This window comes from Micropterus salmoides, unplaced genomic scaffold, assembly GCF_014851395.1.
Source record: "Micropterus salmoides isolate LMB-PRFRI ecotype aquatic unplaced genomic scaffold, ASM1485139v1 Ms_hic_scaffold_14, whole genome shotgun sequence".
Classification (NCBI taxonomy): Eukaryota; Metazoa; Chordata; class Actinopteri; order Centrarchiformes; family Centrarchidae; genus Micropterus; species Micropterus salmoides.
This window is the reverse complement of record NW_024040485.1, coordinates 24,177,582-24,196,045: the sequence shown is the minus strand read 5'-3', so window position 1 is coordinate 24,196,045 and position 18,464 is coordinate 24,177,582. Positions and strand designations below refer to the sequence as shown.

The 18,464-nt window shown below is 40.9% G+C and overlaps 1 protein-coding gene across 1 annotated transcript in view; it reads left to right on the top strand.

The window, feature by feature from the left end:
* The first annotated feature begins 1,214 nt into the window (after positions 1-1,214).
* The window catches only part of LOC119902427 (probable G-protein coupled receptor 158), a 66,711-nt gene continuing 49,461 nt past the window's right edge, over positions 1,215-18,464 (top strand). The window contains exons 1-2 of the mRNA XM_038718598.1: positions 1,215-2,538; positions 9,889-9,994. Coding sequence (XP_038574526.1) covers positions 1,682-2,538; positions 9,889-9,994 — 963 coding nt within the window. The 5' untranslated portion in view covers positions 1,215-1,681. The remainder of the gene's footprint in view (positions 2,539-9,888; positions 9,995-18,464) is intronic.

The window sequence follows — 18,464 nt, the reverse complement described above, 5'->3', positions numbered from 1 at the left end:
CTCTTTTCTCCCACCTAATTCACCATCTCCACCACATACACACGATTTTTTTGATGAGGTCTGGAGTCTGCTTAGTCGTTTAAGCCAATGTACAAAATGAATGAAAAGAGTTGATAGCGATTTGTGTGATTTACAAGCACTTTCTTGTCTGTAGTGTCAGTTCTATCACCAGTTATCCATCGGCCTAAATATCTGTTGCACTGTCATATGTTCACATACAAGGCTAATTTGTCACCAGGCTAGATGTAGACAGGTTTCCTCGTTGCCTGCTGCAGCGGGCATCGGGATGCATGAGGAGATCTTTGCCATCATCACCTTCTACTGCCATGGCAACGGCCTGCAAGTCACCCCGGGCAAGCTGCACGCCGCAACACCCATTTACAGTCTGGGGCCGAATGCAGTAATGACAAATTTTTTTTGAGCGTCCAATGTTTTTGGAAGGTGTGGGCTATATAGGCCCTACACCCCTAAACTGACACAAATTAGAACACGGAGATTTTTACTTTTAGATGTTACAGAAGTGTATGAAACCCGTAAGTTTTTCTGTCATTGTGTTACTTATGGATGGAAATATAGTGAAAATAAATGATTGCCCTTTTTGCTAGGAACCCCCTCAAGGACCCATGGGGGTCCACAGACCCCATTTTGAGACCCACTGTACAGCATTTGACATCATCTGCCCTTAGAATAGCCTAAGGGAAAAGTCCCCCCAAAACCCCCTTTAATGGGGAGAAACATGAAGTGGGATCCCTCTGGATGGACAGACATGCAATAGATGTCTTGTTTACAGAATATAACAGCATAGCAAAGTTACAGTATGGTTTTTTTTGCTTTAAAATTTTAGGGGATCGTGGTTAAGTAGTTGGCAACGTGTGAGCAAATTGAGACAAAAGGGTTTTGGATTAAAATAGGCTATTTAACAATAATGCATGGGTGTAATGTTTAGGGTAAACACAGGCTACTGTAAGTATCTATATAATATTATAAATACACGTGTGTATATGGTTGAATCTTGAATGCTGTCATTCTTTCTATTCTATTGTATTCTAATTTTAGATTCAATCTAACTGACACCCCCTCCCTCGCTATTCTTCCTACAGGCGCTACTTTCAGCACCGGACAGCTCCAGTCTTTCCCACGCCCCGCCCACCTTCGGCAGACTGGCAGTGTGAAACAACCACACACACTGGTGGGCGACGCGCTAGGTGGCCTATTAGAGTTTTATTGGGAGGGACGGAACTTCAAGAACAATTTGCTCCGTTCCTCGTCATCCTACTCCTCTCACATGGATTTCTCCGAGATGGAGTAATAAGAGAGCGCCAGCACTCGATCGTAACGTCGCTTCATGTGAATGGAGGGCGGGCTGCTGCGGAGTCAGTGTTGTTTTCTTATGAGTTAGGAGACTGGAGGGTGTCTGAGCAGCTGTTTCGATCAAATATGGTGCTGTGAAAACGGAGAAGATTAAAGGGAAAACAAAAACATGCACAGGAGGAGAAGTGGAGAGCCTTTATCGTTTGCAGATTGATCATGGGTATGAAATTCAGGACATTCTCTGGTTTGTGCTTCTCAAAGTCTTTCTAATCCAGTGAAACGACAGAAGAAAGAGAGTGGCTTTGGTTATGCTCACCAGACTTTGCCAAGTTTCCACGGTTTCTTCTCTACGCTTGTAAAAAGGACCGACATGGCTCTACTGGTCATCCCGCTGCTTCTGCAAACGGGGCTCGTTTTGGGATCAAACTACGGTTATGTGGAGTGGTCTGATAATGACCGAGACGAGAAGAGCCCGCCAGTCTTAAGCACTCAAAACATCAACAGGGAGCCGCCCCACCACCCGACCTACTACTCGGTACCAGCCACCGAGCGCACGGTGGTGGCGCACAAAATTGAGGAGGACCTGCCGAGGGTGGTGACCGCTTTCCTGCATACCGGGGACTCCTCGGCGCTGAGGCAGGTCAACTGTTCGCGGAGGTACGAGCTGAGCAGCCTGCGAGGCGGCCTTCACGTCGCCTCCCACTATTCCCTGCACAGCATCCTGGACACTGTGGCGCACGCCACAAACTTCCTGAATATGATCCTGCAGGCCAACAGGTCCAGGGAGCACACCCTGCAGAGGGACATCCACTGGTACCATGCGCTAGTCCAGAGTATCCTCGAGGGGGACCCCAAAATCCACAGGGCGGTGGTGACCTTCCACGCGGACGCGCCGACTCCGAGCCCCCACGTTTTCCTCCAGGCGACCAGAACCGAGAAGGAGGTGGTGCTGCAGGACTTTTCCAGCTCTGCGCACCGCCACCTGAAGAGCAGGAGCCCGGAGTCCGACTGGTTTAATGAGTTTAGGGACGGGAGGAGACCACACATGCACAGAAGAGTGCCGGAGGCATCGGGCACCAAGAGTGGAAGTTACCTCTTGGACAAAAACCAGATCAAGTGGTCGGCACCGTACCTGGAGTGCGAACACGGGGCGTTTGTGCCCCACTGGCTGCTCACCTTGTCTGCTGGCTTCTATGGACTGAAGAGCAACTCTGCTCCAGAGTTCAGGTGAGAGGAAGTGTTTATGTGTGTGTGTGTGTGTGTGTGTGTGTGTGTGTGAAAGAGAGAGAGGGAGGGAGAGAGGTAAAACATACAGTATGTTTTTAATGAGTTTTGTAACAGCACTTTTTGTCCTCAAAATGAGAAAACAATTATATTACATGTATTAAGGTATTCCATAGTTTTTAGGGTACAGAGTACTTGAAAATTGGAAGGTCTATCAATCAATCAATCAATCCATTCCAGCTGTTAAAACACTTCACTCATTAAAGGCCTACCAAAACTAAGCATCCCGCATGTGATTAACAGTAATGCACTATGGGACTTCATGTAAATATGGATCCTTCTTGATCAACTGCAGCCTTGATGCAGGAAACAGATGGCTCACCAGTAAAATAGGCTTCACAGACACAGGTAGACCTCTCTCATTTAATATGCTTGCCTGTCAATGCACAGATGTGCATCTCTACTGCTGTATCCCACTATCTTATGGACACTGCAGGCTTTACTGTGTGTTTGTTGGTAAAGGAATCTATACAAGATGACATTTGTGTGTGTGTGGACAGCAGTTAGGTGCATCAAATCACCAATGGATCTCATATTTCAGGGCTCCAGTCCAAGTGTCTCGAAAAGATCAATTAAATCATGAATAAACAATGTAGCCACTCTGAATTTCAGGTGCACTAAACCCTCACATCCGTTTGAGCAGAGATGTTTCACACACAAAGGTGTCCACTTCAATACTATCACACAACTCATTTAATGGTTGCTCAGGAAAACCCGTTCAAAAATGAGAGATGGTTTGTCCTCAGTGCCAGTGTCTAAATTTTTGGAGCCAGAATTCTGCCACAAACTTTCACCCACATCTACTTACACCTCCAGTAAAATGTTTTAGTAAAATCCACCATAACTGCAACCACACAATAAAAAGCACAAATGGATGTGGGTGACATTTTATTCGGAAGACACAAATGTTGCTCAGCCTTGCTCATGATGGTAATTTGGGCCTCAGGTTGGCAAGGATCCACCCTGTTGATGTGTCTGATGTCCCTGTTGATGTGACGTGACCAGGAGCTGGTCTGGACAGTTTTGGGAATTGCACTGTGGCCATTGCTGTTGCCGCACAGCATCCGGTGGTGATGAAGATGAGGGCGGAGTTACCACAGAATCAGTTTGATCAGAATCATCATGGTCTTCAGTTATAGCTTATATAGCAAGCTATGTACTGTATGAGTGAGACTTTAAACCTTTCAGTTAAATGTTTTGTACAGTACAGTTTCAATTCACTGAAACAGCCCACACATTTTTGGCTTTGATGCTCAGTTTGCTTCCAAAAATTGTGCACTGCCTGTCTGGGATACTTCCTGTCTAAAACCATCAACATGCAGTGATGAGGATGTTTAACTAGTTGAGAGAAATGGAAGATCTGCTTGTGTTAGATGCCTTAAGTGCACTTTCATGTTCAGCTATATTAAATTAATTCAGTGAAGGAATTCATAATTAATCAATTGACTGTTCAAGCACAGCCAACAGGCTTTTTGTGTGAGTGCTAAAATTATTGTGATATTTCACAAGTGACACAAGTGTGATTTTTGACAGAAGAAGAGGAAAAGTTGGATACTTTAACTTGTTCATCAAATTTCATTTGTGAAGCTGCATAGGCATATAGACAATATATTCCTGATCACTGCTTTTACAATATAAAACATTTTCATTGTGTTACGGCTGCCACTGGCACCTGTCTGTAATTTTACCTGTGTGTATCTGTTATGCTGAGCAGGCTTATGGCCACACTGCTCTGGGCGCGCCCGATCTCGGACTGGCCAATCAAGAAGCGTCAGCGAAAACCAATACAACACACAGGTAAAATTACAGACGGGTGCTGGTGGCAGCCATAACAATTGCCGTTTGATGGTGGAATTGGTGTATATTGCCAGAACCATGTATGTTTTATTCTTAGACAAAAAAGTAATGTAGTTTGACAACTACTAGCTTTTTCCAACTTGCAGTCAATTCACATGGTCTTCATCTGTGGTTAGAGTTGGAGCAGGAAACATAATAAAGTGCTTGTTAAAACCAGAGTGTGTCTTGTAGAAAGATACACTCTAATTGAGTGAAATGATTGTCTGCAACTACACCACTGGACGCATGCTGTTTTCCTCCTCACTCTACTTCTTATAACTCTAGATGTGGTCATCCCATCTCAGTCCTGTGATGACATTTCTAAAAATAGGAAGTTTGTTGGCTCCAGACAGAAAAGCATAAGCTAGTGTAGATGATGGAGTCAGTTGCTTGTCTTCTACTTTCTACCTCAAAGCATCCTCTTTCTCATCTCTTATCCCCCTTTTTGCTGTCCTTCCAGGCCAAATTTAAAGATCAGCCTACATAAACATTAGTTTTTGTAAACCTACTCAAAATGTAAATAACTGCAAATTTGAATCAGATTTATGACATAGGGAGGGAGAGAGAAACTGCCTTGAGGCACTACTTAGTTTACATTCTGTAGAACTGTAAAAGGTGATTATTTCTGTCCATCTGCTGGTGTTGAGCCATGAAACAAACAAATGACAGACACTCTGAATACTCAGCAACCACCAGCCATCACCTTGGGTGGGATTATGCAGGAACACCACACCTAGAGAACAGTGCGCACAATGCAAATACTGTAATGCAGTTTTACACAGTAGGTGGTGGAAAACCTGAATGATTAAGGTAGTATTTGTAACCTGTTTGTCCAGTTCAGTAGTGCTAAAGAGGGAATACAAAAGCAGAGGCGCTAATTTCTGAAAAGTTCCACATGATAAAAATACTCACAATTATGAGCCATTACATAAAAATCACAAGACAATATTGACTCATAAGTTAGATTTAGTAAGTCAATATCTTGATGTACCTTTAGACTTTATGTGTTTTTGGCCATGCTATTGTGACACGGTTCAAAGGATGACAATGTTGGTTGGTCCACCACTATTTTTCTGTAGCTTTCTAATGTTAGCATCCTAACACGCTAAACCAAGATGGGTTCCCATAGCTGCTAGATAGAGAAGGGAGAATAAATCATAATATCCACCTCCACCAGTAAGATAAATAACTGACTTTGTTATTTTGGACAATTTAGTAAACAGTGATTTTCACATGTTAAAGACTAAAAATATCATTGTGTGTCTATTCTGGCTGTAGTTTTGCTTTGTGACGCTCAAACTATGTGCTATGTGTTACTTTGCATGGGTCCACAGATGGTGCTCAGATCTGGCATCTATCACATATCGGCTATTTCTACTGCTTTTAGTCTCTACCAAGCCTTGACCTGTAAACACAGACTAGAGCGCACACATCTATCTCACACACACACGTCTTTCTGTTTGGTTGTGTGGAGCTGGTAGCCAAAGCCTCTCTCCATGGTTGTTTGTTCCCACTTCCCAACAGGCAGATGGAGGTAACAGGTGTCAGGCCCATCCACCGACCCACAGAGGAGAAAGACAATGCATGTAAATGTTCAGTTTGTACGATGGTGGAGCAAATTAGTGAATGGAAAGGCTAAATCAGACTAAGTATGCTTTATGTGAGTGAGTGAGTCTCTACACAGTCTGCTATACAGCTGTAGCTGAAGTGACTTTAGCTCCACTCGTCTAAGTCTCCAGAAGTTTTCTTCTCAGGCTGTATTGCAATCACATTCATGTGTGATGGCTCACTGCTGCATAGACCAGCACGCTCCATGTATTGAATTTTAAAGTGCAACAGGGTCCTGCAGAGATGTTTGGGTATACAAGCAGAGAGAAAACATGAGCGTTTCAGAATCAGAATAAGAAGGAGCTTTATTGCCAAGTAGTGTTTTACACATACGAGGAATTTGCTGTGGTGATAAGGTGCTACATGTAGACAAACATACAGTCAACATAAATAAATGTAGAAATATATAAATATGGAATGGAAGAACAATGTTACAGATGTGCAAACACCATGTGTCTGCAATGTTGCTGAAGAGTACCCAAAGGAAGAGAAAACACTGCCCATGTAATTACTGTCTTTAAAACCAAAACAAACAATACTATCCAACAGATATTAAGAAACTAACCTAACTAAATCAGTGCCTTTAAAGGTTAAGTGTGTAATTTTTTGTGAAATCCAGTGGTGAGGTTTTGCCCCCCCCCATACATCTAGTGCAAGTATGACCAATGAGAGATAACTGGAAAATGTAGCTCACTTTTTCTGCACCATAGTCCATTATAAACCACATAATACATGACGTTTACAAAGGCATCATCAGGTGAGGATTAACTTCTCTCTCCACTTTCTGCATTTAGATAAGCAATCTGCAAATCTTCCAAAAATGTATTTTTAATTTTTTGAAATACATTAGAAACATAGTACCAATAGCCATAATTTCAGCTTGTGGTAAAATGATGCAACGTTTTAATGGGCATTTATTCTTTCAATTATCAAATTGTACATTTGTGTAGCGAAGCAATAGCCTAATTAATCCAGCTACATATTTTACACCACTGATAAAGGAACACATTACTTCTCGGTGCTTATGCCCAGCTTCTAGCTAAAGCTATTAAACAACAGTTTTCATTTACATTGCTAAAGTTGAACTAACTTAATTACCTGTCCATCAGAAAACAAGCAACTGCAGCACCACTTGGAAAACGTCTTTCCCACACCAGCACCTTCATTTTTGCTGTCATGAGTCCCGACTTTGTGTGGCTTCATCGTGTTTTTGCTTCTTTGACAACGAAGATTCATGCTCCGTCGGCTCGTGCTAAATAATGTGTGTTCCTCCATTTATCCAAATTTCACTTCTCTTCTTACTTCTAACAAACCAAATGACTTACTCAGAGAATGTATATTATTATTATTATTATTATTACCTCTTCTTTGTACGCATTGAACGTAGTGACAAGCTTCTACACTGTCGGAATTATACCAGAAGAAGAACAACATAGTGACAAAAACGTCCTCTGTAGCACCGTTTGTCCGTTTCGGCTACTGTAGAAACATGGCGACAATTCATTGTCAACAAATCCCATGAAAACACAACAATGAATGATCAGCCAAACACTGGGTGGTTACTTCACTATGACGAACACGAGGATTGCAGTTTGAGTTCATCCCAAATATACCATGTTAAATACTCACTAGAACGCTGAAGGTGTATTTATCTACAGCTAAAAATAGTACCAACAAATTTTTTTGATAGAAATTCTCTTCTAGTTGTCAGTTTTGGAGGTACACCTAGCCAAATGTATTGCAGTAGTATTGATTCAACTGTATGATCATTTTGGAGGCTGCAGGTTGTGGTGGGCCTGTTGAACTGTGTCATTCTATCACAGGTGTTTCTATTATTCTGTCCACCCCATTTATATCAATGAGGGTAGGCTTATTAATAGAATAACCTCTGTATAATGCAATAAAGTCCAGCACATCTTTCAGAAAGCAACATAAACATTAATTTTATAGTTTCTGGGCACCTAATAAATAAATCCAATTTTCACTTTCCTTTTAGCTCTATTTTGGTCTCCACCAACTCCAAAGAAAATATCTAGCTCGTTAGCTGCTAAATGCTCTGCAATAACCAGCTGCTTCTGTGACAACTGGTGCAAGCAGGGTATCAAATATACAGGGGTAGGATCCAACTGCAGACAATTGAGGCAGAGCTGGTGCAGTACAATGATTTAACACAAAAATGGAAGTACAAAAGCTTACAGGAAGGGTGAGGCAGGAAAGGGTCAAAACCAGCAGTCCAGCATAAGCAAACAAATCCAGTATGTAGAAGGCAGGAATTCAAAGTCCAACAAACAGGTAAAGATTAAATCCAGGTAATGCAGGCAGAAACAGGGAACCAAGTCTTGAGACTTGACACAGCAACATAGCATCTGGCAAGGAACAAAGGAAGTGAACTAGTATGGTGAGAAGGTGATGTGCAAGTGAGATACTGGTGAGAAGTAGGTGGAATACACCATATAAATGCAGGACTTTAAAGTAGATTCTTTGGTAGGTGTGTCAGGGTTCTTAACTAATCAGCAACAATGTGTATATAAAGAGTAAAAAGGCCATTTCGGTTTAAATAAACGCTTTGCTACGTTTTGTTAAGGCTGAATGTGGCCCAGGTGTGGACGAGGCACAGGTGATGGGGAACAGAGGGAACAGCTGAGGGAATCTGGTGGATAGCTTGGGGAGGGCAGGTCTAGGGAGTTAGGGCTGAGACAGTCACAGATAGAGACAATAAAGCAGAGGGCTGGGCATGAGAGTGTGCAGCTGCAGGAAGGGACAGAGAGGCAAACAGTGACAGCTTCCAGTGATGGACAGATAGTGTACAGTGGTTTCATTGGAAACACACCAGAGAGATTTCAGCCACTGGCAAACTCACGTGACAGATCCAGAGTCAGCTCCTTGGGCAGCAGTCATGACACACTTCCATCTTCCCGATCCATAACCCACCACCTATCAGTACAATTGGTAATTCAGTGTATAGTATGAAAATAGATTGTAAAATAATTGGTTTAAGAATGAACAGAATTTTAAAAAACAACTGTTTCTATTCTTTTAATGGAAGGAAGCTTTTGTTTTATTAAAAAAGTAAGAGAGAGTTCTTGAGACCGCACGATATTGTAGAGTGCCCTGTTCTGACCAAAACAATGGAATCTTTATACCCAGCGCATGTCTAGGAAGAAATAGTATAACCTTGTTGTGCAAGTATTTATTAAAATTTCAACTTTGCTTTTGTTTCTTTACCCTCCTCTCCCGCCCTCTCTGCCGCTTAATTTTTCACTCCCATCACTCTTAATTTCTTTCCCACTTTCGATCTATTTCTTTCATTCCTCTCTATTACCACTCTCCCCTTCCCTGTTTCTTCCACCCTCGACCTTACTTCCCCTGAGTATTACTCTTCCTGTTCTTTTTAATTTTCTTCTCTTTCATTCTGGCCTTCTGACTCCGCGTCCTCCTTCCTCCTCGCCCTCACACCGGCTTGCTTAACCTTGTACAATCTCGCCACCTTTTCCCCTCCCTTTTTGTCCGTCTCACATCTACAACATTACTTTATCCCTAATTTTTTTGTCCTGTCTTTCCTTTTATTACGCTGTTCTTACATTCCCACGAAATGTATTTCATGTATTATTTGTTTGGTTATCATGTATCACAATCTACTAATTGCATCTTTCATTTTTACTTTATTCTTTCCAACGCTCCCCGCTCATTTAATTTCATCTCTTTATCATTGCCTCTCTTTTATCTCTTCCTCTTCTCTATCTTTGCAGAATCTTCTCTCATGATTTCCCTCACACTATTTCCTCTGTCTCTTCTCATCATTCTGTGATTATTCTCCTTCCTCACCACCTTTCTTCTCCTTTCTGGCAGGGGTGTTGTTCGTGTGGATGTGAACCTGCAGGAGGTGGACATTAACCAGTGCTCCACCAGTGGCTGGTTTGCTGGGACTCACCGTTGTAATCTCACCAGTATGGAAGTGAGTCTGCTCTACAGTATGGTTGTTTTTATCGCATAAACAGAAAATGCTCTCATTTCACTTGTTATCCATTTTGTCATTCTGGTGTGCATTCAACCATTTGTTCACCCATACAATCTTTAGTCTGTTCATTATATAATTACTTAAAAATGCAATCAAGCGCTGTAATCAAAGCATATAGGTGCATCAAGCAAAAACAACAAACAAATTTTGTAATATCTAGGAGTAAAGGCTTAAAAGAGACATTTGACAAGAGCCTTTCCAGTTGAACTATAGTGTGTTCACTATTTCTTCTCACAACCATGTTCATGGTGTCCTTGACGTGCTTATCCCCTGTAATACTCTGGTTAAGAGCATGAGCTAGTTGAGAAAAAGTCAACTGAAGTTGCCCGTTTACTCAGCCAAAGTGTATGTAACCTAATATCTATGGAAAGTTACCAAGGATAGAAGTTTTAACCATACTGAACATCTACAGCCACGCTAGCAGCTCTGCAAGACAATACTTAGCATAGTAGTGCTTTGAACCAATGTATGCTTACATGTTCACACAGACAATGCTATACTGATTGTCAGTTTCAGGTGTACTGTGAAACATCTGAGTTCAGTAAATTAGCATGTTAATGTTTGTTAATTGGCACTAAACACTAAATACAGTTTAAGCTGAAAGCCTGTGTGGAAGTAGGCACAGCATTGCTCTGAGCTAAATGCTAATGTCAGCATGGAAATGTAAACATGCTGATGTTTAACAGGTTGGCTATAATGTTTTTCCAGTTGAACCATATGAGTTTAGCATGTTAGCATGCTAACATTTGCTAATTAGCACTAGACACCAAATACAGTTTGTGTCTTTTTTTTTTTGTGGTGAAGGCAGGGTTGAGCAGATTGGAGGACCCAAATGCAGGACGCAAGGCAGAGGAGGTACAGTTCAAAAAGGGGTTTATTGTAGAAAACAAAAGGCAAGCACACTTACTGGCAGAGTGGCTGGTAATCAGAGTACAAAAACAAGGTAATCCAAAGAAAACAGGGAGACACAACAAGCAATCACACAGCAACTCAGGGAGACAGCATACAATGACCCGACAAAGACATGAACAGAAACACCAGGTATATATACACACAGGGACTAACGAGCAGGGCGGGAGCAACACAGGTGACAGACATGAGGCTAAAGAGGCACAGGTAGGCAGAGAGAGCGGGGGGAAACAGAGACAGACATGCAGAGGGATCACTGGGGTTACAGACATGACAAAGGTTACTAAACACTAGACGACAGACAGACAGAACCCCAAAACCCAACAGACCAAAACAACAGATAATAAAACTGACTAAAAGTACAAAACATGACATGGCAAACAGGATCGTGACAGTTTGGGCTGACTAGAATATTGTTAGTTATTCAGGTACAGTATTGGAAAAATTAAAACTGACCTGGTGGTGCTAGATGCAACATAAAGCAGTCACTTAAGTTATTAGGGGAACATGAATGTTTGAACCAAATTTTATTGCAATATTTCACTATTGTCAACTTCATGGGCTGTTTCTCAATCTGCGTTCTTGTCTGTGCTTGTGTGAAACATCATAAGTCGCAGCCAAAGTACTGTTCCAGTTCAAAAGTCCGCATCTAGCCAAGTACAGTCAAATACCTGGATGTGTTCTCGCTCCGCCCGTTTTACCGAGCCTGCATCGGTGGTGACTTGTGTGGACTTTGGATCGCCAGATATCCCAGATGCATTTCGTTGCCAAAAAGTGGAAATGTCGGACGAGAAAACGCAGAACTGTAACTTATAATACTGCTGTTCTTGTGTCATATATAATAGTTTTAAGAGTTTTTAATGTGGGAATATAGTTGTTTAAACTACAAATATGTGATTGATTTCTCAAGACAGAGCTGATTTTAAAAATTGCTACGACGTTTTCGGAGATGTGAGGTCCCGCCCGCTAACGGTCCGGCCATCATCAAGTTCCAATAGCTGAATGACTGACTGCGTGCTCCCGTTCCTGGAAGTTTGTACTCCCGAGCCGAACTTGCCAAATCCGAGCTTTAAAGTACAGAACTTGGTGAACTCGGTTTTGAGAAACAGAGTTTTGTGTTTTGTGCCAAGCCATCCAATAGATGTTGAGATATTTCACTGGATATTTGAAATTTTTGACATGCTGTTGGGGATGAACAAAAGGTCAGAGGATCACCAACTGTGTGTGTTTGTGCCTTTGTCAGCGTGTGAGCTCGCCTGTGCACTCACTTCCTTGCTCATGTCAGTGCCAATCAAGTGCGGCAACTTCAGGGGCTGAAAAATTAAGCAAACAAGGAGGTGCTAAAAACTGCTATTCATGGAATGGCCACTTGAAGCTGGCTCCAAAAGTGAGTCAGTCCTCCAGACCTCCATGTTCAACTTCCCAGCAGAAATAAACATGTTTACAGCCTGGTTCAAAAAATGTATATTTAATTTCCCTGTTCATGGCACAGGGGGTGAATTCTTTATTTAACTTACCCGTTAAATTATATTAAGGCTTAAAGTTATGCATAAGAAGGACTTGGCCGTTAAAAGCGGGTACCTTCTTAGGTGGCTAGCCACTTGGTGGTTAAGCAACCAGGCTTCATTCGGCCTGCCTCGGCTCCACCTCTTTGCCCATTTTTGGATTAGCCAGAGTCAGGCACTGGTGATGTGAGGAGCTGCCGGGAGCCCTTTACATTGAGCTTCACAACGGCATTGGAGAAACCTATGGGTGAAGTCATGGAGACTACGTCCATGTTTTACACAGTCTACTGTATGTACCAATGTGTTAGTTTTATGTGATGTATTGCACAAAGCCTCTCTGACTCCAGCAAGGGAGGGAAGCTGCTCAGGCTTGCATAGCATGTTGCTGGCCATATGATGTATAATAAATGCAGTGTAATGGATTGCTGCAAGATGTGGTGAATAATTGACCATGTTCTTTGTTTGTGTGCCTCCCCCCTCTCGGTGTGTCATAGGGAGGTCTCCATGTTTGTCTTGATCTGTTGCGCTGTTTCTTCTGCTTTGTTCCATCTTTATAAGAAACTCTCGTGGGTGATGTCAGGAAATCTGAATGACGCTGCTGATAGTGCTGTAGTTCTGACCATATCTGTATTGACTGTGTGCAGATGGTGTGTGTGCAATGTGTATGGTGTCTTACTGTTATCATCACAGTGGTGGGCAGAGACAGCCTTTTATGTACCAAGGCCATTCCATCCTGTCCATCTAACACCACTTTCATAGAAATGCTTTGAATTATGTGTCTCATGTGTATGTGCCAGCGTATTTGTGTTCACTTAGGTACAGTTATGTGTATGTGCATAGGTTAAACATTTGCTTTTGGTCAATATAATTAAATCTGAGCATGAAACATTATGGGAGGACATTTTCAGAGGTTTATTACAGAGCTAAACACTCATTACTCTCCTCTTCTGATGACTTTCTAACGCCATATTTGGACAAGCGGCAGTCAATGACTCAGTGCTATCTTGAATCAGCAGGGTTCTTTGTCTCTCACTGTTTCAAATGTAGGCATATTGGAAGCAGGTATTAAGACTCTGGAAACAGTATAAGACTGTAAATGATATTGATCCATTACAAATGTTTTGTTACAGAGGGACATGTATTGAACATGAAATGGAAAAATGGATGATTTTATTTACTAATTAAATCAACAAGAGGAATATGCTTTTTTTGTAGGATGAATTTAGACACATATTACAGCTGTCCACATGCATTTCTGTCAATAGATCCATTACACACTGAACCTTTAACTTGGTCACCATCTTAGTATAAACTAAACACAATGTACATTTGAGACTGTAGGGGTGTAATTAGTTTTGTGTAAAAAGTATTTAGTCATAAAGTAAGTATTTGTTGGGTGGGAATAAACAAACAACAGTGAATCTTAGCAAATATTACTAAAGATTAAACAACAAGCTGTAAAGTGTAGCGTAAACAAATAAATAACATTAGTCTAAATATATACAGTATATATCCGGATCAATGTGCGTGTTTCAACCTTTTTTGAAATTTAGGATGTTAAATATCTTGTTTCTTTGTCCCCCACACCATTTATCATTTTGTGCGATTTTTCTCTCAATGGTTCACTCGTTTCATTTCTTTCCCCAGCCTGTTCCTTCTTGCTGTAATTAATTGCTTATTGCTGTTGCTCAGCCAGCCCATTACCAATACTTTGGTGTAGCACTTTTGGGACTTTACCTCAATTTTCTTGTTCAAATCAAAGTCTGAAAACAGTGCAGTCAGAAGCCTCCAGGAGAAATGATTTGGCTGCTAAAACAGCATCTCAGCACACCACACACACAATACTACATTTAGGTAAAACTTTAATAAAAACTAAATAATTTTTTAAGCTTGTTATCACAGACCAAGTGGAAAAGAATTGCTTTTTGTCCCAAAGTCCCCATTAAAAAACAGTTCATTTTTAAATCTCGCTAAATAATTTTTTTGGGAAATGGGCTGTGGAAAGTCAGTATGAGGCTCATTGCTTTCCCCATCGAGTACAAACACACCCCGAAGCTCTGTCTCAGAGATAAAGATAATAACCTTACAGTCTCTAGTAATGTGACAGGGCATCATATGTTCTGCAAAGTGTGCCGGGAGTTTTACAATACCAGTTCCCTTCTCATTGTTACTGTTAAGTGTTCAGTCTGTTTGTGGCTCAGCATCTTTTTATATAGCCTGTTTTTAGTCAAATGTCTCTTTTTGTTTTAAAAGCAGTTTAGTGAAACCTGAGAAAGTTTAGTCAAACCTGGCAATTTATCCCTCAAACAGTATGTTTCACTATAATGACATTTTTTGTATGCTCAAGTTACTTATGAGTTAGAGAGGATAATTTTCGACACTCAAAAGTGAAAGAATTATTTTGGGGGGGCTACTCGGGGGCAGCACAATGAGCTGTAAACACAAACATGTTAGTTGCTTGTTATTAACACATCCAGCAGACACGTAGCAACATTAGCACTAATTTAGGGTTGTGTTTCTGACCACATGACAAATATAAGTAAAATATTTACTGTTCTTTTAGTTCTGTTCTGGTCTCTCTGAACTCCTGAGAAATACTTTTGCCTCAATAGCTTGTTGCTACTACAGTACATTTGACAGCTTGTGGTGGTCTGCCTGTCTTTTGGTGCTGGGCAAGTAGCGTACTAACTGATGGTTTATAACAGCTTTTCTTCTGCCTGTGGAAACTGAGTTGATCAGAGATACAGCCAGCTGAAAACTGAAACAATGAGTTTATATTATTCTTCTTTGACTGTATTTATGACCAGCCAAAAAAAATTGCACATGTTAGCCTCCTAGTTGTAATTCTGAGTCATTGTTGCTGTGAATTTCCTACCGCTACGATTGGCGAAAAGAACTACAGAAGTGTTAGCAAACCTGTGGCAAAATAGCTGCAAAGCCACATTTATTAGTAAGTAAAATTCATTATTAAATTAACGCAATACATACAAATATGTAGCACAACCAAAGCAGCTAATCTAGGCTGTTTCAAAGACAAGCAGTGGGGTAACCATCTTTGAATAACGCACAAACACTCCCACATGAAATTAACGCAAGGTTTTCTAATTCTTAAAGTTCTCCTGACATTGCATTAATCTACTGTAGCATAAAAGATGCTAATGTAGCTAATGCTCAGAGGACATGCAGAGGTGGGTAACAATTTTCCATGGGTTCTTTAACAATGAATTGTGTTAAAAGTGGCTGAATACAGTTGAGCATATTTATGCTCAGATACATGACCTTCTTATTCTTCGTCTTGGCCTTTTTTTCTGGTCTGCCCAGATACAGTGAGGCTGTGGAGGAAGGTAGGATGTGTCACCATGAACCAAATACAAGACTTCATGCATTATGGATAGCCAGTCGTAGGGGAAGCATCTTACATAAGGAACCACTGCTTATATAATTAGACGACTTGATTAGTATGGGTGATTTGTGACTGGATGAACCTGGGTTTATATGTTTTTTTTAAATTTGTGTGTGCTTTTTAAATGTAAGTACGCATCAGTGTGTGTGCAGTATGTTTGCATAGCATGTCTGTATGTGTGTGTGTTTTCTCTCTGTGAAACGTGTCGCTGGAGATAAAGGGCTTCAAAGGCAGAGCTCTGCTAATGAGTGTAAACTGCTGTGACAGCCAAGGAGGGTTACCCCCTCTGTCTCTCCTATCGCTTTCTCTTCTCAATCAGCTACACTTCCTCTCCTTCTTTTCCTGCTCTTTTCCACACTCTCTGTGTCCATGGCTATTCCCACAGTCAAATGCGTCTATTGTACTCTCTTGTTTTCCAGGTTTCCTTTTTCATCACCCTTACCCTTGCCTCCGTGTCTCCATTTTCTTGAAGCCAATTATAACACCTCACAGGAGGGTGGAAAGACAAGCCAGAAATGATCCTCCAACTTTCAACTTGTCGTTCTCTGCTGTTGCCAGCCTAACATATTAAATCATCATTTGAACTGACCGAGCTATAATTGAGAAAAACCCTTCACCTTCTTCTACAGCTTTAAATGCTGCAGCAACATTCTCCTCAGGATAAATTGGGGACCTCGGCTGTTATCATTACAGCTTCTTTACAGCATACACACTAACCCCAATTTGTGGATTTAACTTCATGCAGACACGGAAAGCACAATCTGACAAAGATAAAGCAGCAACACCGTAATTTCTAGCTATTGCTCAGCTACTATTTATAGTGGTGTGTTAGTCCAATTACTCTTTAAGTTTAATTACCTGGACACATGTGGCCTTTCTATGCCCTGTTGCAAAAAAAGCTGTATAGGGTGAAAAAAGGGACATAAATTAAATATTTGTTCCTTATTATCTCTGGCACATTGAAGAGGATTTAAGCTTCACATGTCTTAAAGTCAGTATAAATACTGTGTGTAAGGACAGGGATACCCAGGTGAATCAGACATTGCAAAAGCCTGTGCACAATGTTAGCAGTAATGCATATTTAGGTAGAAGGAATATGCTGGATTTGGGGTTTCTTCTAAGATATGTCATTCTAAATTTGTCAGGAAAGCAGACACTTGCAAGATCTGTTTTTTACTTGCCTTATCTCTTACATGTAAAAAAAAAAAGAAAAAGGAGGTGACTTGAGGAGTAGAGGAGACAGAAAATAACCTGTTCTGCTCTGCCTTTTCCTGTTTCACTCTCCTCTCTCTGTTTTGTTCTGCCACAGGCTCTCCGTCTCTCCTCTGAGAATTTGAGGCTCTACAGCTAAAGCTGGGTTGAAGTGTTTCAAGAGTTAGTGCAACCACTTGGCAATGCATGTGTGTTTGTGTTTAAGTATTTTTTTTCTCGTTTTCTTCATCAAAGAGACCATTAGTTTTTTGTATTTAGATAAAAGGTGAAACAAAGGTAAATAAACCCTCAATTTCATTACGCAAACTTTACTGTATAGCTGTGGAAATGTAAGAGGCTTTCTCGGTAGCTGTACATTCAACTTTATTTAAAAAAACACCTTTCTCTTCTGGGGGTTGCACTGAACGTACTTAACAGACATGAATTGACACTGTGACTTAACATACAGTACCGTATCCATTAAAGCCTGTTGCCATCTGTAGTGATCCTAAAACCTCCATGACTGTAAATCTAAAGGGTTTCTTTCCAAATTGGCCCACTCATGCAAAACATGTATGCCACTGCAAGGTCTTTGGTATGAAAGCATGCAACAAATGGTGTATCTAACACTATGATTCAAGTTCATTTTCTTTACTTTTGCATAAATCGACCTGCTCAAGTTCAACTTGAGTGTGGACACACGCTGTACAGTCCAATTGAAAGCCTATCTGCACTAGTTACCATAAGAATGTTCCTGCTGGATCTTTGTTAAAGCAAAAACCACATCAATAATACAACAGCAGAAATAGTTGTTTAGAGTCAGGCTTCTGAATAGTCAGTTCTCAAAACTGGTGCACTGACCATAAACCCGTTTTTATTAAAAAGGGAATTTTGCAATATCTTTCCATTCCTTCATTAAATATTCAGCAGAAAATACTGCAGGCAAATGTCTGAGCTGTAGGGCTTGTTTCCAGACTTAAACTTCACTAAATGTCGACAATGATCAACATCAGCAATCTTTTCAGTTTTCATAAAATTATTTAAATACAAATTACAGTATTTATAATTTAATAATTTTCCTGAAAAGAGAAGACGCTGTTTTTGTGAATTTAAAGATAACACTTAGACAGATGCTAAGAAAACAGCTTGTTGTGGAGTTTAAGTGAGATGTACAGTATGGTGGCATGGATTATTTGACATCTGAAAAATTAATTAAAAAAATGTTAATGCCATCAATTTAACACATTAAATAAATGCTAGTCATTGGCGGTAGCACTCAGCTTGAAAAAACTGCTCATATTTTCCACTGAAAGCCTGGGTTCCAAACTAGGGGAATGGTGTTTGATTGGCAAATGAAAAGGTTGCATTCTGGGGCATAAAGCCACAATGAGCACCCTCC